Below are 22,040 nucleotides of genomic sequence, written 5' to 3'. Positions count from 1 at the left end.
TAAAGATACTCAGATATATGAGACATAGAGGACTCCAGCTACCCACAACCCAAATAGAGCTACACCCAGGCATATAATAATCAAAATTCCAGAAATCCAATATAAGAACAGAATATTAAAAGCCGTCAGAGACAAGAAACAAATCACTTACAAGGGAACACCCATCAGAATTACAGCAGACTTCTCAGCACAAACCATCAAATCACGAAGTGGGGGGAAATAATTCAAGCTTTGAAAGATAATAACCTCCAGCCAAGATTGAGATATCCTGCACAACTATCCCTGGAAATTGATGGAAAAACAAGGTACTTTCAGGATAAAGAGGAACTGGGGGAATATGCAACCACTAATTCAACTCTACAGAGAATACTGAAGAATATTCTAAAAAAGAAAAATACGAAGAATCCAGAAATAGTGGCAGAGAGGCCACAATGAATGGAGCAGAAAACAAAATGAAGAAGACAAACTGACAACTAATGAAAGAAAAAGAGCTCAACAGAAATGAGGCAGAGAAGATTGGATGATAGGAACAGCTATTCTGGAGAAAACAACATCATAATAGGTAGTGCTGATTTGGTATCATCTTATTTTGAAGTCCCATCAAGCTTTTGTTCTTCTGTCTCCATAGGTCTTAACATGTTATATCTTATTGGATTTTATTATATGTGACAGTATAAACAAAAACTTTTATAGACAAGGAGATTATACAGAAACCGTAGTTCATTATCTATTAGTTGATTCTAAATACCCTGTAATACTGTCATTCTCTTGAATGGTTTTACATTGTTTTGATATATTTGATGCTACAGTATACAAAGTTATACTCAAAGATCTCAAGGAAAGAGACAATATGGTAACTCTTTTATGTCGGGATTATCTTGTGGTTAAACACTAATTTGCTTAAATGGTTATGTTTTGATCTGCACTGTTTAGTTGTTATGCCCTCTTTTATCTCAATCTCAATATTATTATTTACTTTTTTATTTTTATCCTTTTAATTAAAGGAAAAATAAATTTTAAAAAAGCAGGATATATTATAGTAACCCAGTTTGATTTTCTATTAACTTGATTTGAAGCCCTGTATTGCTCTCACCATCTTGTTTTGACTGATGTTCCTCTATTCTGCTTTGCTTGATAGTACCAGGTTCGAAAGTTTAGGCAACAGCTGTGAAGATAGTGGGATTCATTATGACGCCCATACTGGTTGACTATTATCTACTTTTGAAGACCTGTAATGTCTCCAACGTTTTGGTTTTGTTGGTTTCGTTCTTTACTGTTTTGTTCAATTTTATTATAACTGATGATATAGGCAATTCTATTTAAGATAGCAGGAGGCATTATGGTAACCATTGTTGATCACCTTGTATTATGTTTTTACATTATCTATTATGTCCACCCTTTTGATTTAACCAACTCTGTTCTATTAAGTCATATTTGGTTTTACTCTCTTCCAAAAAAAGTAATAAGAACTGTGGGAGCAATAAAACCCAAAATGTGTAATAGTCATTGTACAAAAGAGAGGAAAAGAAAGTGCTCTAAATGGTATAACTGCATGTATATTTAAGTGTATAAGATAGACAATGATATTACTGAGTTTTGTTGGATCATTGAACAGAACTGTTTGCAGTCTCACTGTTTGAATGTCCACTTTATATGCTTTACTCTTGTAACTTGAACAAATATTTCTAAGATGACAATATGTAATCCATTAACTAGTTATTTCCTGTTTATTTTTTTTCTGAAAGTCTGTATAACTTGTACCATTTTTCTTCTTTTTTTTTTTTTCCTTTTTCTCCTTACTTAAAAAAAAAAAAAAGCCAGGCACACACAGTGCCCATGGCTCAACCTGTCCTAGCATTACCAGGATGGCATCTTTGTTGATTCACATAAGGGGAACCTTACCAACATCCACACAGGCTCTAGGGTCCACACACATCAGAGAAACCCACCCCCCAGTTCCCTCTGTGAGTTCCACAGTACTTGTCATTCCATAAATGGTGCTCACCTTGAACAGGGGAGACCACAGCCCAGAACAAGCCTCTGGCAAAGCCCAAGTGTAGCCACCTTTGGAGGAGTTATGCTGGGCCTGGGCTCTCTTTGATTGTCATTCACTGATCCTATGCTTCAGTTTACCCAATGGTAGCCCAAGGTAAAAATAATTATACCCATAAGCTCAGGGTCCTACAGAGGCAATGATATTTGTTTGAAAGTGTGACTGCAGTATACAAAAGCATGGCTGAGAGACACTCCTGCCTTGGAATGAAATCCATCAGGCTGTGGTCAGGAGAACTTGCTAGAGAAGACTAGGTCCCTGCCTATGGAATAGTGTTCCAATTTCCAGGTCACAAAAGCTGAGGCCTTCAAAGGACTGTTGGGGCATAGGTGTGGGATAAAATTGGGGTGACTGTCTATTATGAGGTCAGGTCCCTTATAGCTGACCCCAGGGAATAAGCACAAAAACTCAACTCCATCCTGAAACTGCCCACCTGCCCCCAAAGGATGTGAGCTTTGGGGTGAGATGATAAGGATTTGAGGCTATTGAAGCTTCCTCTATCTTTAGAATGAGAGAGATGCCAGATAGTAGGTGAGAATAGTCAAAGAAGAGGGAGATACTCCACAGGACCCTGAGGTTAAGAACAAGCATCTGCATCTATCCTTTCCCCTCCCCAATGGGAGATGATCTGGAAAGTTGTAGGTTATAGGGCAGGAAGTTACAGAGCTAGCATCTGTGCTTTCAGGTGAGGGGTGAGAGAAGAGGAAGGTGCTGACAGCTAGCACCTCTTCAAGCTGTGTCTTTGTTTCCCATGAAGGTCTGCAGAAAAGACCTCACGGTGCTGGTTTAAACCAACTGAAGCTGCCAAGCTCCTCTTCCAGGTGACCTAGACTAAATTTTGCTTATTATAATCACATTATAAACTTGGCATGATGGGGCATGCCTGAGACAACAAGATTGAGTCCAGCTAGTACAAATTAGTGACTTATCAAGACCCTGTCTCAACTAAAACAATCTACGAAAAAAAAAAAAAAATGGCGAGGCAGCAGCTTAGTGCAAAGACTCCGGTATGTTCCCTAGTACTGGAAAGAAAACCCCATATACATTAATGCTAAATTCTCCACCTTACACAACTGTGTTTCCATTTACCATTTTTGAATATGCAAATTATAAAGGAGTTAAAAAGACTTAGAATTATTTTTGAGAACACAAGAATTCTAAGTTCTTTTAACTTTTCTAGGAGCAGAAACAATATACTAAACGATATACTAAGCATCACATTTCTTTGACATTGTTTAAAGAAAGTTCAATATGAAATAAGATGTTGTTTCTTTGAAAAATAGTAAGGTGACACAAATTTAGACAAAGATTTCCAACAAGAACTGTTCATTTGTTTATTATATTGTTTTCAGTATTTCACGAAAGGGAATAATCGTAATTGTTTGACAAATGTTTGGGCTTCACTACAATACAAATGAATCTAGACATAAATATCCTAGAAAAATTCAGAAACTACAAAAACCGTGTATGGCTTCTTAAACCTAAAACAAATCTAGAAAATATTTTCCCAATACAGAATTTGGCTGGTAGTAGGTTCCCACAACGCTGGAAAGAAGAATATATGAGTCCATTTTGAATTTTTGTCCAGTGGGAATAAACAGATGGATAAAACACCTTTTTATGATATGGGAAGTTCTTTCCTCGTGCTTATAGGATAAAACAGTGTCAGATGTTTAAGTGGGTAAGTGTTTCCTCAAAGACAATTCAGCTTTGCAGGAGCAAACACATTGAGGTAAATTTGTCAAGGCACAGTATTTCTAAAACACTAATTTAGTAATGAAGAATAATATTTTATGGATGGGAATTTATATTTATGAGCTGAGACAATGTGATAATTTTTAAAGCATCAATTTCTCACATATCAAAGGAACTGGAGGTGGCCTGATTGGACGTGGTGGTGGTGAGGACAATGAACCATATCTGGCTGCTTCTGATGCACCCTTTGGAACTCTGCACTCTGGTCCTAATCATCAATTATCCCCTGTAGTCATATGGGTACAGTGGAGACACACGGAGTGCTCCATGCAACTCATTCAATCAGTGAACTATTTCCTCCCAGAGTGGTTATCTCAGCCTTTTGTTCCATTTTCCCTGTATTTCAAGCAGGGCCCACCGAAAGGAGACTGGCGTGGTGCCTTCCAGAGAAGCTTTCTGTTGGTTACTTTATTCACTCTTTCACTCCAATTTTGTTTCACAAAAAAGATGTCAAGATGCCTCTGCAGTTGATGACTTCTAGAATCGACTGCTTTATTGTTGCAGTTTTGGTGTTATTACACATCTAAATAGAGTTTCAAGGAAACACAAAGTTAATCTGCATTTCTGGTCTGTCATCTTGAAATGGACATCTCTATTGGTTCTAGAATCCACTGTTTCCAGGGGGTGGGGGCATCATAGTATCAACAGATGTGAATACCCAACTTCTCTTGAGCAATCACTAAGCATTTAAGCATTTCAAATAGGAAAATTATCCCTACCCCATGAAGGTGGCTTAAAAATTACATAAATAAGTAGACATCAAAGTTTAAATCTCTATAAAAGTGCTTTGTGTTTTTAATTCATTTCTTGGTATGGCAGGTTTACTTGGCAGTTATTTACCACATTATTTGTGTTATGAAGTGCCTTTTGGTTTACTTTTTTGAAAACCAAATAGTATTTTTCAGCAGTTCAATAGAAACAGCATTGTTTGTGAAGGTTCTGGATTAAGCCATAGATTCTTGTTTTGCAACATCTATCAATCCCCAATATCTTCATCAACTACTTTACTCAGGTAGTCCTCTTTCCAATGTTGTTGGGGACCTACTTTACCCTACGCATGGAGGAAACACTTTCTAGATCCCAGTCTTTTAGTTTTCCTAAGCCATGTACACTTTCTGTCTCTCCTCCTCTTCAACAGCTCCTTGAAACCACTCTTAGCTCAGAAACAGGCCGAGAGCCTGATGGGATCTGAGGCCCGTTTTTTTTGTCACTTTCTGTTCTACATCTTTACAGAGCAGAAATCATGTATTTCTGTAAATCCCCTGTTTGAACCAATCACTGGCCTCCCCAAACTACGTCCTTGTTCTCCTAGTCTTTAATCCATATCTAGAATAGTGGTGGCAAACCTTTCAGAGCTTTCAACGTCACACACATTCCCCTGTGGCACACGTGCCATAGGTAAGCCACCTCTGATCTGGAGTGACCCTGCTGTATACATCAGGCCATATCATGCAAATTTTTCCACAGCTTGGTCAAGTCCCCAAGATGCTTACAAAGTTCCACCAGTTTGGGGAGACGAATGGCTTCATTTCCTCCCCATCTCCACTCTGCTCACTCTGCTCTCCAACTATCTGGGCACACTTTAAATTTACAGAGTCTTCCATCTGATTATTCCCTCCGTGATGTTCAGTTCTCTGGATATGCCCATTGCTCTGTCCTGCAGTCCCATCACAATTTTTTCCTTGTATTTTACCTCCCCCATGTGGGCTTCCAGGATCATTTAATTTCTACTGCCAACACTCCAATCAACCAGCACTCCCCATTCTCCCTTTCTTGCTTTCTGGTTTGCCTACCCAGTAACTTGTTGAGCTTTTATTCTGCCCATTCATTTAACTACTTCCACATTTATGCTTATGCTTGTCTATTTATGTAAGTATGTGTTTGCCTCCCATCCTGTCCCACCAACTAGAAGATAAGAAATTATTTCCTTCTCTATACCTTGAAAATATCCATTAAACATACAGACAACAAACACCAAGAATCTTATACATTTTTATGTGCAGATTCATACCATGACCTACATATTCTTTTACATCTTTTATTTTTCTGCTCTATTTTGCCTCTAAGCCAACACACTTTTCATTTTATTGTTTAACTTTTTTCAACTTTCACCTTTTTCTTATATTTTTAATCCTTCCAGTAAAAAAAAAAAAAAAAAAAAAAAAAGTTCATGTATTGAAACGTAGAAAGCAAGTAAATCCTTTCTTTCATTTTTTTCTTTTGTTTTTGCATTTTGTTTTGTTCTCTTTCAGCACTGGGTACTGAACCCAAGGCTCTGTGTGAGCTAAATACCCAATCTATCCCTTTTTGATGTTGAGAAAAATCTTGTAAGTTGCTAAATCACAAGGCTGTCCTCTAATTGCCATTATCCTGTCTCAGCCTCCCGGACTGCTGGGATTGCAGATGTGTACCACCACACCCCACAGCAAATAATTTATTTTAGCATAGCTTGAATGTAAAGGATTTTGTTAAAATGCTTTGTCCAACTATAATCAGAGACAAGCAGACAAAAAATTTGTTTTTTTCTCATAAATTCTTTGGCCATGCTTCCTATGCCCTGGTGCGCGTACAATACCACGTGACTATTACTTGTGATTAGTTTGTGTATATTAGTCACAGGAGTACAAAAAAAGTCATGGTCATTACAATAAATCCTAGCAAAATGATAGATAAATTGGATCTGACCTCAGGAAAAAAGAAAGCAGATGATGCTTTCCAAAATTATTTTACATACATGTATGTGTATACATTTATATTTATGAGAGAAAAAATTCATCTTGACTGTCTTTTCTTTCTGATTCAATCTAAAGGCTTTATTTTATTTTATTTGTAGCAATAGTGTAATATGTGGTTTACCGTGCTCCCTGAGATACAAGCTTCCTCTATGGAACAAAAGAGGTAACAACCTCTTTATCCACTGGCCCCTGCAGCAGTGACAAACAGAACTTTCTATATGATATTTGTATATCTCCATCTTTTTTGGTAAGCTAAGGATTCCTAGGAAGCTGCACAAAGGGCCAAAGTTCCCACCTTTGCAGAACTGATTACTTCAGGAAAGCCCTCATGCTCACAAGGTGTCTCTGAATACTGTCCTAACAATCCTTTCTCCCCTCTTTTCAGGATTCAAATGCAATTTGTCTTACATGCCTTCACTTTAGGGCCAGCAATATAGCTCGGGTCCTGCACCCACCTGGCAAGCATGAGATTGTAAGTTTAATCCCCAGTACAAAAAAAGAAAAATGCTCTTGCTTTATTCTTCATATTTGTTTGCTTTTGAAGCAATATTTCAATGCCTTTCCATGCAGTCTGTAAATATATCGATAATTATTCAAGTGTTTCCTATCACTCAAAGCCTCAGTAATAACCACGAGCACATTGTGGGAGTGAAATAAGAAGTGGGAGGCGAGGGAAGCGGCTGCACAGCGCTCCCCTCGCAGGCATGAGACTGAATTCAGCCCCCAGAACCAGGGGCAGCAGTGGTGAGAGGGTGAAAAAGACATGATGAAAAGCACTAAGTGAGGAAGAAAGCCTTCCTGGTTCTCTGCAGTATGGGGACCCGCAGAGGCAGTGGTTCCAGACAGACACGCATTCTCTCCGACTGCAGCCTGGTGTGCTTGGCCCTGCACTGGCTGACAGACACGCGGACTGTCTGCATTTTGGGGTGCAGTCCCTTTCTGCAGGCTTGCTTTCTCCTTACCTCTCACCCACTCCTTCTGCTTCCCCTACCCCTCCCCTTGCTCCCTCCATCTTTTTCCTTTTTTTCAGTACCAGAGGATTGAACTCAGTCACCAAACTACTTCCCTGCCTCTGTTTAATTTTTTTCCTCTTAATTTTGAGACAGGACCTTGCCAAGTCATCATGTAGCTCCATCAGGGTCTGAATTTGCAACTTTCCTGCCTCAGCTTCCCAGAGTACTGGGATTATTAATATGTACCACCGAATCCCATTCAAGTGGAGGATTTGACTCTTCCCTTAGCAAAGAAGAGGGGATGGTCTCCCTGAAAAACGGCTACTTGAGGGGGTCATTTGTAGGAACCTACTTTCTGAAGACGGCAACACCTGAGAGGAGGCCAGAGCCCCAACACAGAAGCCAGGAGGAGAAACAGGGCTGCAGCTGTGGGAAAGGAACCGGGCAGCGGCTCAGGCCTCTGACTCGGAGTGATTTTTCTATGGCCAGCAGCAGCCATGCATCAGTGGCCTCGTTCCTAATGTGTCTTGTCATGTTCTTCTTGCTGCAGTCACCAGACATCAAATACCAGCAGAAGTAATTAAAAATAAACCCAGAGACAAAGAACCATTTCAACTCCCTTCAGTGGCAAGAAGGGCCCGCGTGAGCTCTCACGCAGTGACTGAAAATGCCTTTCCTGTCATACTGTTGACTGACCACCAGAAATGAATGTGCTTGCTATTTTCCTGAGACAGCCTTAGGATTTATTGCCCTTGAGGAAAAAATATATCAATAGTGCAAACACACACAATACTTCCAGACCAGAATGTAACTTCAGTCAAGGGGAAAGAGAGTTGGGGAGGAAGAAGACAGAGAAAGATCCCTGGTCAGCTGAGCCCGGACCAGACAGCAGGAAGGGTAGCGTCCTGGGTGCTCACAGGAGGTAACAGTGCTTGTTTCTTGTACCGTCTGGTCCATCCCACTGAAGTCCACAAGGAAGAAGCTTGGCACCTTGTCTTTCAGCCTGATCCCCTGCACGGCTCATACTCTTCTCTGGTTCATAAGCCACCCATGGCTCCGAACACCGTGTATCGCCACTCCAGCTGTTTGGTTTGTCTGCTGCCACCCGGGATTGCTAACCCCTACCTGCCCTTCAGGTCTCCCCACCACCCATAACACGGCCCCATGTTCCCAGGGCTCCGGCCACCTGCGCTTCATCTGCTCATTCATGCCCAGCTTCTCCTCCTCCCTCTGCCAAGTGCCCTTCCTTCATGCCCTGCTCCCTTTACACGTTCACGGAGACCCTGCCCACAAGAGCACCTACCATTCACTCAGTGTCCAAGACTCACACATACCCTGCTCAGAACATTTACAATGATTTTTTACTAAGTGCCCTTGTGTCTGGCTTGTCACTTGTAAGCTCTGGCTGAGCTCCATGGTCTCTTCAGAAGTGTCATACAGCCCCACACTCCTGCATTGGTTACTGTGGGTTGAACACAGGGGCTCCCCAATAAATCCTTTTGCATGAAGTAACCTTATGAGCACCACTACTCTCTATTTTGTTTCCAACAGCCCCTGCCACTCTCCAGCCTCCATATTAGTTTGGTTCTTTGTGTATATGTGTGTGTGAATGTGCAGGGTTGAGATACCCCCACATATGTACACACACACACACCCACACACACACACACACCCACTAAAAAGCAGTTTCATCTTAACTTCTTCCCAAGTTGTCTATGGTCTTGGGCAAATCCCTTCTCCTCTCAACCTGCTCCAACGAAAGCAAAGAAAGTGCTTTGTGAAAGTATTTGAAAGCCATAGAACAATGGAGTTGGGGGGATCCATAATTGCTTAAGATCATTAAAGGATTAGGATTTTAATACGATAATCCCTGACTCTGCTCAGAAATTCCGCTCCCTGGGAATGACACAGGCCTCATAGAAAGAGGGGGAAAGGTGATTCCTAGGCTTAAGCAAAACCACCTCTCAGACCCTGAGGCAGAGCTAGACTTTGGAACACCTTGCAGCCTTTTCTGCCCTAAGAGCTGCCTTCACACTGCATCTTCTTCCACTTGTGCCAAGCAGTGTGGCCAGCCTGGAGCTAAGGACAGCTAAGTGGCACTAGCCTTAAGTTTACTGTTCACCTAGTGGTTCACAAAACCACTCCACAGTCACATCCCCCAAGTACTCTACGATAAAAGGTTTCCCTTTATTCTGGAACCGAGATGTGCTCTGTCCTTTCCTTGCAATCTCTGGTAGACATCAACTATCCTCCTGGAGCACTGCACCCCGGGCCCCACTCTAAGGACTTTAAAGCCACCATCCTTGCTGCTGCTCATGAAATGATGGATAATGAAGCACACATAAGTCAAGTGGCATTCACCTTTGAAGTTCCTCTGTCCCTTTAGAAGAGGACAATCACATAATCACCTTGAGACAACCTCATCCTAAGGCTGCACACTTTGCTCTCCTCTTGATCTTCTGGGCTCTGAGATCACAGAATTCTCTAATAATCTGAAGAGCTTCTGTACTTGGGGTCAGGAAGGCCACAGAAATGGACTTGTTGTCCTGGTGACAATGTGCACAACAGAGACACCAGCAACTTTGATCTTTTTACTTCTCTGTCAAGAGATCTGAGTTCTGGTTAAAGCCACCAGTTCAGCATTTGACTGCAGTGGTCCATCTGATCAGTTCCACCAAATGTTCATTACGGAACCCCGAATCCAATAGAGAACCTCTCAGGGCCTCAGTTTCCTCCTCTGAAAAAGGAGGAACAGTGCTTAACACTGAACATTCAACAAAAATCAGCTATGCTATTTCTGTTTTATAAACTTAGGGTAGAAAAATCAGCTGAAACATTATCTTATTGAAAGAAAGGTTGCACAGAATGGAAAGCAAATAGAACATTCTAGTTCTGCCTCTGTTGCTCATCACAGAGCTGTGTGAAAGACAGACAGTGCAGTGATCTCCAGGAGAAGCAGACAGGTCTTTCAGATGCAGACCAGGCATTGTGTCCCTATGAGACCTACGCTGAAGCAAGATAATCTGTGATCTGTTATTTGACAGCTATCGCCCAGATTTCACTGCTAAAGTGTAAAATAAAGCAACACAAAGTTTACAACCTGGTAGGTAGTTTGCTGCTGAGTAACAAAACTCTTGGAGATTCCATTCTTCATCTTCAGGAATGTTGCAGATGCTTGTAGCTCCCTAATACCCATATGCTGAAGCTCCAGCCGACGGTGTAACAGTATTAGGAGTTTGGGGCTTCAGGAAATGGTTAGGACTAGATAATATCACAGAGATGATGTTCTCCTGAGTGAGGTTAAGACTGTTTCCCATTCTCCCCATCAAGTATGGATACAAGAAGCCAACAGTCTGCTCAGTGGAAGAGAGGTGAGGAGGGAGCCGCATGTCAGCAGACTGATCTCAAACCTGCAGCCTCTACAACGATGAGAAATGACTTTTACTTTGCAATCGCACCCAAGTCTACAGGTTTCTTTTGTTACAGCATCCCAAACTAGTCAGGGAATCTTCGGTTTCCTGCATCTTTGCAAAGAAGTGATTCGGTGTTTCTTGTTACTCCAGTGACCTGCAGGCTGGACATTCTGCCCTATGCTCATTCTACTACCAAGACCAAGTTCAAGGAGAAGTCTTATAACATGGAAGAGGACTCTCCATTCCAGTAACTGTAGCTCACTCTGATCTTGAACAACCCCACCAGTGTGCACTGTTCACCTCCCTAACCATGGCACTGACACAGACTCAAGGCAGTGGGAGAAAGGACAGAGATCGACTCATCATAGGAAAGCAGCAAGGGTCACTGAGCAATTCCAAAAGAGATCCAGCGGTAAGAAGAAACTATTTTCCTCTCTCTGCCACTTATTCTGTGGCTCGTATGTTTATTCACGGGGTGGGGGCAGAAGTTGCTGCTGCCATCAACTGCTGAATTCAGTCAGAACGTAAAATTCAGGTTGCCTCAATGACTTCTGATGATATGCAAAATGTCTGAATTAACTCAAAGTTCGCTTTAGATTGGTGGTGGGCAAACATAACCTTAAAGGGCCAAATATTAAATATCTCATGCTTTGCAGGCCGGGAAGCCTATAACAACTACCGAGCCTTGCCCTCAGTTATAGAAAATACAGAAACAAAAGAGGATGTCTGTGCTAAAATGACATTAGGTATGGACCCAGAAATCTGAATTTTTTTAAATTTTAAGTTGACCGGTACAATTTAGGTATAGGGAGTGACCACATTCATTATAGGAAATTTGTATCTGTACGTGTTATGTCTTGATTCCTCTTTTTTCCATTTCCCTCCCCTCTTTTCAAACCTGTTCCCCCTCCCCCCATTCACAAAGTTCAGCTTTTACTGTATTCTTCTTTTCTCATTTTCTTGCATCAGAAAATAGCCTTTTCTTCCCCATTTAAGAATATACAAATCATTCACAGCTCATGGGCTGCAGAAGTAGGCAATGGGCCACAGTTGGTCCCTGGGCCCAGTTTGCCAGCTCCTCTTCCAATCACACAGCTAATCATCCTTTAACCATCCAGCCAGGGCATCTCTATCTGGTGCACGTCATGGGTAATGATAAATAATTCTATCACTTTCCTCTTTTTAAAGTAGAAGAGGAACTATATAACAGAAGGCAGAGACATTTTCCTAATTTAAATATCTGCAGCTCTAGTTCTTGAGCCAAACCAGGAACACGCACTTTTCATGTTGAGGAGTTCATATTTTATTCCAAATGTGTAAGAACTACTGTCAAGCCGCTAACCAATGGATATTAAGTGAAAGTAAATGGCAGGCCATGAATGAACAAAGAGCTCTTCACTCTCATTCTCAGAAATTAAATGCCAGCCAGGGAGCCAATGTAGAGGCCATCATGATGCTGCCTTCATGGACTTATTGTTAAGCCACCAACCACGCATTCTTCCCCTGCAGTGTGGTCCACAGTGTTTTGGCGAATCAGTTAACTTGAGCAAGGCCTTGGTAAGGTACTAACTATCTCTTAAATGTGATACCATCAAGTGCCTTCCTAGCCCATTCCCCTACTCTTTCTTCTTTCTCTTTCTTGGATCCCAAATAGTTCCATAAGAAAGTGCAGCTTCTAGAACAGGGGTGGATGCAGTGCAGTGCCACAGAATTAGACACCGGCATGGAGAGAGAAGTGAGGTGGCCCTGCCAACTTGCCAGTAGAATATAGCTTTGCTAGTGACATCACAGAGAGAAAACCCACCACTCGGTTAACCAGAGAAATCACAAGAAATAATAAATTGTTATTTTAAGTCAATAGAGTTGAGAATGTTTTATAGCACGGCATGACAAATAATATCCTTTCCTTCCTTCCTTTTCCTTGCACCTCCTATTAGTTTTGTTTTGCTGCATAATGAATTACCTGAAACACAGTGCTTCAAAATTCAGTATCCAGGGGTCAGGAGTCTGGGCTCAGTCTAGCAGGGTCATTTGCTTGTGGTTATATAAGGCTATAGTCAAGGTACTGGCTGGACTGTTCCGTCTAGAAGTCAGTCTGAGAAGGAATTCCCTTCCAAGCTTATGCAGATCACTGTAGGAACTCACTCCATGTGGCTGTAAGATTGAGAGATGAGCCTTTTAGGCCTTTGGCTGGAGGCCGCCCTCAGGTCCTACAAGCTGCCTGCAATTCTTAGCCACATAGGTTTCTCCAAACAAATGCTCACTGCATCAGACCAGCAAGGAGAGACTGCTCTCAGGGAGGGCACAACCCCCCTTTTGAGGGCTTTTAACTGAGTAAGGATTACCCAGGATAATAGCTTTTTGACTAACTCAAATGTCAACTGACTTTGCACTAAAATCCTTTCCCTTTTACAAAGTTCAATTACTCAGAAGCCAATCACAGGTCCTGCTCACTCTTGAAGTGAAGCAACTGCATAGAACATAAACTCTAGGTGGCAGGAGTCACAGAGCTACTCCAGGCTCTCTACCCCACACTTCACAGCAGGGCTCAGGTATGGCACAAGACAGTGGGACTGTCCACAAGGTGGAAAGCTGTCCTCATGGACTCACCAAACAATAAAGCTGACAGACAAGTCAAATGACAGTATTGGAAATGGAGTTCTATCTCTCTTGAAAAAATTCCGAGGGAATTTGGAGTTTCAGGTGTAGGCGAGGCTATCTATTATGCCTCTAACCAGAGGAGAAAAGGAGAGGCTTTAGGCAGCTCAAAGAAAAGGGAATAAATTTCATTTCTGAGAAATACATGTCTGTCCTGCCCATTACTATACCCATTATAGTAAGTGCCCATTACTATAGAGCAGTGGTCAAGGCCTCTATCTATGGGCAGGTAAAGCATGTGAGTTCTGAGAGCCAAGAGGAAATGACAGAAAGTAGTAAGAACCAGGGCAACATAAAATGGTCATTACCTGTCTAAGGGGACAGCTATTTCTCAGTTATGCATTGCTCCAAAAAGTGATGGCCTCTGTTATGCTTATAGCTAGAAGTCTTCCCAAAGCCTCACGCACTCCCAGGTGGATGTAACTGGACCGTGGTGAATGATTATGCACTTGATTATGGGAATATGATAATTAGATTAGTTTGCTAATTGCTTCAGCATGATCTAGGCATGGACAATGGGCAGGCCCACTTTGTTGTGGGTAGCATCAACCAGTAGGCTTATAGCTTGAATGGAATAAAAAGGAAAAGAAAGGTAGACTGCTTCCTGTTTCCTGTCACACCATGGACTGTTTCTCCTCTTCCATTCTCATCTGCCAGACTGCCCTGCCCCGCCCTGGCGACAGCAAACTATGGACTAAAACCTCTACAAACAAGCTGTCTTCCTTTAAGCTGTGAGTGTCCAAGCTGTCTTCCTTTAAGCTGTGAGAAAGTAACGAAGACAGATAGCCAGCATCCCTTCATGACATATTTGCTTACAAAGAATTGACTCTGGCCTGTACCCACCCCTGAAAACCACTACTCAAAACACTGTTAGTAGTGCAACTGTGTAGACCAAAGATGGTAGATAGATAACAGCTGGCTACAGATGCTCCCTGAGATAGTTAACTTAGAATTCAACATAATACAGTGTGGGGAGTCCTGAACAGAGGGAGACAAATTCTCTTGTCCCAAGAAGAAACTAAGGGAAGAAGAACCAATCAAACATACAGTCCTGGTGCTATTATTGAACAGCTAAAGGTTCAGTGCTCCTGCCACAGCGGGCGACTTTCCGACCATCCAAGGTCCCGCCATTTTGACTCACTGGAGGCGCAGTCACATTGAGGTTGGGGGTCGGCCAGCTGAATGGAGAGCTGAGCTGGTGGGGAGCCTGCATCAACCTGTGGTGAGTGACGGGAATGGAGCCATTTCACAGAAAGGGAGGCTCCAGTGGATGACATTCTGGGACTGGTCAGGACTGGCAAGTACAAGGGGCAGCAGTGACTTCAGTCAGTTGTTCCCTTCCCAAATGGGATTGGTGGAGTGAGCTAGGCCTGGATCACATGACCTGGCTGAGACCCAATAGGTTATCCAAAATCAATTCCCTATGGTGGCGGCACACACTAACCACACTAAGGCAATGAAGCCTCAGAAGTTTGACTGATCTGGAGGAGAGGCGGTGCATAGTAATACAATGCAGGTCTCAGCAGCTTGACTGATCCGGGGTGGCGGAGGGTGGGGGAGGGCAGCATATGCTGCCTCTGTCCGCAACTCACTAGCACACAGCAGTGGGAAGGGTCATCTAGCCAGCACACTTCAGAAGAATTGTAATCAACAAAGAAAGAAACTGAGGCCTCCTGGAAGAAACAAAAAGGATGGGAAGAGGAAGCAACAACAAAAAGTCCCCAGGTCCCAACCCTGAAAACACTGACAAAGGAGAATGAGAACAGCAAACATGCAATATCATAAAGAGATATCTTCGAGACCTCATAGATGAGTTCAAAAGTGAAATATTTAGCCAAGTAAAGCAAGATATAAGTAGATTAATAAAAGAGATGCTAAGCACCCCTAAAGCAGACACAGATGGAAGAAGGGAGGAACTCAAACAAAGGAGAGAACCATTTGATGAAAAATATAAAGAAAACATAGAATAAATGAAGCAGATTTAAAGAGATTGCCAGGAAATTCAAAACTCTATGGAAAGATGGCAAATCTGCTTGAAAGAAACTAAGATTATCCAAACTGGAGGATAATTTTGCAATATGGGATTGTGAAAGGGAAAACTTTTTAAAAATAACAAGGAAACAAGCAATAACAATACAAAGGCTAGAAGATGACAAGAGGATCTACAACTTGAGAATGAAGAATGTGAATGAAGAAGCAGGGGTACAAACAAAGGAACTACAAAGGTTATTCACAGAAATAATTAAGGAAAACTTCCCAAACATAGGAAAAGGAAATGATATTCTGATTCTGAGGCATACAGAACTCCAACCACCTACAACCAAAACAGAGCTACACCCAGGCATATAATAATCAAGATCCCAGAAATTCAATATAAGAACAGAATATTAAAAGCTGTTAGAGACAAGAAACAGATCACCTATAAAGGAAGGCCTATCAGAATAATGGCAGACTTCTTGACACAAACCATCAAGTCAAGAGCCTGGAGTGAAACATTCCAAGTCCTGAAAGAAAATAATCTCCAACCCAGATTGATATACCCTCCTAAACTATCTCTAGAAATTAATGGAGAAACAAGATGCTTCCAAGACAAAGAGGAACTTGGGAAATGCACAACCACCAATCCAACTCTACAAAGAATACTGCAGGGCATTCTAGAGAGAGAGAGAGAAAAGTACTAGGATTCCAGGAACAGTGGCAGAGAAGCCTCAATGAATGGAGCAGAAAACAGAATGAAGAAGATAAGCAGACTACTGATGGCAAAAAAAGAGCATGACAGAAATGAGGCAGAGAAGATTGGCTATAATCTCTAATATAGATGGCTTTGATACACTAAATTAAAAAAAAAGAACCACACATGGAATAGATCAGGAGGCAGGGTCCACCGAAATGTTATTTATAGGAAATATAATTAACATGAAAAACAGTATATGGACTGAAAATCAAATATGAGAAAACAATGCTCTATGTGACAGAGAACCAGAGAGTAATAGGGGCAACTAGACCAGTATTTATGGATAGGTTGGAAAGACAGGCTTTAATAGGTAAAGGAATACAATTAGAGATCAAGTCCAGGAGAGAGAAGGTTCGGAACCACTCAGGTAAATAGCAGGTTCCCCCCCGCCCCCATTTAAAATCAAGGGTCTTGGTCAGACACAAAAATGCACAGTGTACCCTGGGAAAGTGAAAGGGGAGAAAGAATCTTAAAAAAGATGGCAGAAGATATTGTTAATAGTGTATCAGGATTTAAAATTCACATTACTCACACCACTCTACTTAGATAGGTTTTATACCCTCCCAGTTTGTCTACTTGCATTAGATTTGAAGACACAGATAGCTATCCCAAAAACATCAGGATATAGCACAGTAATCATCTATAATTTCCTATTAACTTAATCTGGAGCCCTATATGACTTATACTGTTTTATCATAACTGATCTTAGTTAAATCTGGTTTGTTTGATTGCTGTTTAGTACCAATAGATTTTATTCAAAACGGATATGATTGATAGCATCAAGTCTGAGAGTATAGGCAACTACACAGAAGATGGTAAGACTCTACGATACACATTCTGGTTTGATAACTGCCTGCTTTTGAAGTTTTATACTATATACAAAGTTATGTTTTATTAATACTGTTATGTACTGATATATTCAATTATACTACATCTGATGATATAGCCAATTCTATTGAAGATAACAAGAGACGACACAGGAACTATGGTAGAATTCTTTGTACAACGGTCTTATTTGTCTTTTTCATTTCATATGTTTATAGGAATATGTTTTGTTTTATCTTGCTTTGTTTTGTTTCTCCCTCTAATATAGAAAGGATAGAAATACATGTTAAGACTCATGCATGTGTAGAATCTATAAACAGTTTATGAGAACTGATCTTATGACACATGATGAAATGAACAGATACTTTGAAGAAAAAGAGTCACTAAAGTACCCAGTGCTGATCCTGGAGGGTCATAATGTGAAACCCAGCAACAGTACTATTCTTTGTTCAGAATGATATTAGACTGCTTGGGTTGGTTCAATGTCAACGTAATTGAAGATATGGATAACTGCATGTATGTTTAAGTGTATAGGATTGATAACCATATTTCTAAGTTTTTGTTGGATAATTGAACAGAACTGGTTGTAGTCTCACTGTTTAAATACCCACTTATTATGCTCCACTTTAGTATCCTGAATAATTATTTGTAAGAGAACAATCTGTAATCATCAACAGTGATTTCTTACTGTTTATTTTTTCTTTGAAAGTATCTATTATTTCTACCCATTTTCTGTTTTGTTTACTCTTTCTTTAAATAAAAGTTTTTAAAAAGACACTACAGTACCCAGTGCTGATCCTGGAGTGTAATGATGTGAAATCCAGCAATACTATTATTCTTTGTTCAGAATGATTTTAGCCTGCTTTAGTTTGTTTAATCCCAACATAAATGAAGATATGGATAACTGCATGTATGTTTAAATTTATAGGATTGACAACTATATTACTAATTTTTTTTGGATAGTTGAACAGAACTGTTTGCAGTCTTGCTGTTTGAATTCCCACTTTATATGTTCCACTTTTGTACCTTGAACAACTATTTGTAAAAGAACGGTATGGGGGCTGGGGATTTAGCTCAGCGGCATAAGCACCGGCCTTGCAAGCAGGCAGTCGTGAGTTCGATCCCCGGTACCGGTAAAAGAAAAAAAAAATGTAAAAGGACAATATGTAAACATTAACTAATGATTTCTTACTGTTTATTTTTTCTCTGAACGTATGTATTATTTCTACCCATTTTCTGTTTTGTTTAGTCTTTCTTTAAATAACATTAAAAAATACTATTAGTATCTAAAGTCACCTTGTAGAAGAGTGAATTCCATCTTACTCAAGGATTGGGTTCCTAATTCAGTGCTTATGGACGGACACATTTACTTCAGCATTCGGGTAGGTGGGATGTCAGACACTCACTTACTCTTAGTAAGACCTGCAAGGACATTTCCCCTCCAGCTTCAGAGGCAACAGGTGTTTCTAAGACTAAATACTAGAGGAGGGCACTGATCTATTTGTGAACTGTACGTAGCTTGTGTTGTATAAATGTATGTAGCTTTCATCATCAGACCCACTTGGTGGAGTGAGATCTTGTGTTGTTAGACTGATGGAGAATGCCTAAGGGAACAGGGAATGACACATCCCATCTTGTGATACCACAGGATATGTACTTCCTGAAGATGGCTGAGGGCACAGCTGTCATGTGTCTCCTATTCCTCTTTACAAACTTGTATGGTTAGTTCAATTCCTATAAATTGAATACACGATATAGACAAAACTGGGCAGGCTTGGATGAACTGGCCCAAGAAGCTACAGCCAGGATAACACCACTGGCATATGGAATAGAAAAAGACAGAAACTTTGACAAGGCTAAGAAACAGCACTGAGAGATGAGAAAAGGCTCTGGGTGGGAATGGGGTCCAGGGAGGAATCACGGACACATGCTTCATAAAGGAAAGGGCTGCAAGGCCCTAACAACCACCTTTCCCATTCTCCAGATCCCAGCCCCATCAAGCACCTTGGCTCCAAGGAAAATAAAAACAAAGAGAAGTACTGCCTGATATTGAAAAAGTATGTTTTATAATAAGGTTTTCCACAGAACACATTTAACAAGTCTTTATGGATTTCTTCTCTCCTCTGTAAAAATATTTCATTTCAAAAACAAGGAAAGTCATAGTATTTGATTTTGGTCAACCAAAAAACACAAGGCTGAGAAACCATAGGTCAGTGCAAGATTAAGTCTACAGAGGACACTTATCTGTGGACAATCCGAAGGTTATGACAGTCTCCACTGCACACACGGTGCCAGTACCAACTCACCTTTCGGTCGGGCCAGTTGTGCTTTGCAAAGATGGCGTCATAGGTGTCCACTGCCCCGTCAGTTATGAGCATGAGGGCTTGGCTGCAGATGCTTCCTTGCCCCGTGTGGTTGAACTGCGGAAAGCAAACATTTGAGTCAACACATCAGAGAAACCCTTCGGCATGCCCTTAAGACACCAGGGGCATTAGTATGAGCTTGGGAAGCCTCACAAGGCAGCAGCTGGCTGCACATGCCCTACCAGGTAAGCGTCCTGTGTGGGCTCCCATACCTGCACTGACAGACAAGGGCTAATTGCAGACCCACGCAAGTTACCCTCAGGTATGGACCACATTTGCACACACAAGGCCAAAAGCATTTCTGTAAGTCTGTTAAGGCCCATGGCATGGGCATCAGGGCATCTGAGAGGCACAGCTGTTCTGACATTTAAGGTGGTCTGCTCTGTGTAGGTCTGATGAGTACAGAATGGACCATATAATAAAATCAGGGAAGTTTTGAACAAATAGGGAACAGATTCAAGAATATACAATTCAGACAATTATCTTTTTTTGAGCATGTATTTTAAATATGCGTTACCTGAATGTCACATTTTCTTTGGTTTATTATTAGTAGGAGTATCATGCTGAAATTCCAAGATTGTACCTGCTGGTGAGAAAATCTCTAAACTTCTTCAACTTGAAACTTTATGTTTTCAAAAATTCCAGGCTTTATGAGTAGTATCTAAAATGACCAAATATAGTTGCCAGAGATGTGTGTCTTTCCCTTGAGTGTGGGGTGACAAATTCCTTTAATAATGCTATTAATGATGCAATTCAAAATACTGTGGTGTGCTTTAAAAATTCTACAAATAGATGTGGGGAGATGGGGAATTATACACAATGTCTTTGGCATTCAGTGGTGAATACACCCTCCATTATAATCTGTAGAGTTTACTGTAAAATTATTTGCTAAGTGCTCACACAGTGCTGAGGATGAACCACACAAATACCTTTCCCTTTGTAGCTTTTATTCTTTCTAAGGAGTTGTGCAAACTCAAGGTAGGTAGGTAAACTATGCTGCATATTTTATAAAGATGATGGATGGGAAGGGGAAAAAGAGAAGGAAGAGACAGCAGATTACAAATGGGGAGGGAGTAATTTTACCAAAAAAAAAGTAGTCAAAGAAGACATCATTGAGAATACAATATCTGGATAATTGCTGCTGAGGGGGAGGTTGTGGGGAAAGGGCATTTCTGAAAGACCAAACACTTAAGTGTGGAAGCAGTCAATGAGTGGAGCATCCTTGACATGTTCAACCTCCAGCCATGATGATAAGGAATGCTATGTCCTCTGCCTTACCATTGGCCACCCAGCAAGTCTAAGGTTAGACTTGCTGGGTGGCCAATGGTAAGGCAGAGGACATAGCATTGAAGTTTTTGTTCTGTTATATTCTGTCGTGTTGTTTTTGTTTTTCGAGATAGGCTCTTACTATGTAGGTCATCTGGCTTTGAACTCACTATGTAGTCCAGGCTGGCCTTGAACTTATAGCACTCTCCTGTCTTGGCCCCTGAAGTACTAGGATTACGTGTGTGTGACACGATGCCCAGCTAAGGCATTTAGGTTGTCAATGCCCATTATCCATGTATTTAGAAGTCTGCTGTAGAATTTGTCTATAAATAACTGGATGGATGAATGGATGGGTGGATGGATGGATAAGTGGAATCACCTTGCAATCATGAAGACAGAGAAAAGCCAAGTCAAAACATGCATGGGTTATCATGATATTGTGGGCAGCACTGAATCTGTCCTATCCTAGTGCAATAGCTAAGTATCTGGCATTGATTCTCCTTTCTGAACATTAACTTCTCTGTGCACGTGATAGAAAAAATCCTTATACAGTCATTACCACTCAGGTTAAACGTTCATGGTATTTGGAGCTACAATCAGGAACTCACTCAACCTTTACTATAGGCAATCCTCTTCCCCATCTTCTAGGTGGGGAGGCTGAGGAAGAGAGAGCCTAGCTAATCTGCCCACAGATACTAGATGACACAGCTGGTATCTGAATACCGGTAAAAGAGCTCTAGCATCTACTCAGTTCCTTCTACACCTTTTAGTAAAGACACAAAGATCCTTAAGCAGGTGGGGATTGTTGTGCTTTGGATATCATTTGAGTATATCCCCAAGGTTTCCTGGGTTGGAGGCTTGGGCGGTGAAGCCAGGTGGCAGGTTCTTAAGTCACTCAGGGTGCCACTCTCAGAAGAGACTAAACCAGTTCTGGAGAGAACAAGTTATAAGAAGGGACATGATCTGTGGCCTCTCTGGCTGTTTCAGGATAAGTGCTCTCGCACTCTTGCATGTACTCCTGCCGTGATGTCATCATCAAGCTTGGGAGAGGCCAAGCTAATGGGGCTACTTGATGTTGGACTTTTAGCCTTCGAAACTGTGAGCTAAATATAAATTCTTTATATAGTGATCCTATCTGAGCCATCTTGTTCAGAGTAATGAAAAATAAACTAAGATAGTGATGCATTATCATTAATACTTCACAAGTGTTAATCTCCTCTTACATCTTTCTCTCTCCATTCTTACCTATGAGCCTGAGAGTAAGTATTCCTTAAATTCTGTGTCC

The 22,040-nt window shown here is 41.2% G+C and overlaps 1 protein-coding gene across 6 annotated transcripts in view; it reads right to left on the bottom strand.

Annotated features, from left to right (window-relative positions):
• The window catches only part of Cacna2d3 (calcium voltage-gated channel auxiliary subunit alpha2delta 3), an 839,385-nt gene that overhangs the window by 396,359 nt on the left and 420,986 nt on the right, over positions 1-22,040 (bottom strand). For all 6 annotated transcript variants that reach the window (XR_010050128.1, XM_063257292.1, XM_063257291.1 and 3 more), the window contains one exon: positions 19,433-19,546. Coding sequence is in view for 5 of the 6 variants with exons in the window: in XM_063257292.1 (XP_063113362.1) it covers positions 19,433-19,546 (114 nt within the window). In the remaining variant the exon portion in view is untranslated. The remainder of the gene's footprint in view (positions 1-19,432; positions 19,547-22,040) is intronic.

Source organism: Cavia porcellus, unplaced genomic scaffold (assembly GCF_034190915.1).
Source record: "Cavia porcellus strain 051 isolate PalLab524CR breed Dunkin Hartley unplaced genomic scaffold, mCavPor4.1 scaffold_10, whole genome shotgun sequence".
Taxonomy (NCBI): Eukaryota; Metazoa; Chordata; class Mammalia; order Rodentia; family Caviidae; genus Cavia; species Cavia porcellus.
This window is presented reverse-complemented; position numbering and strand designations above follow the sequence as displayed.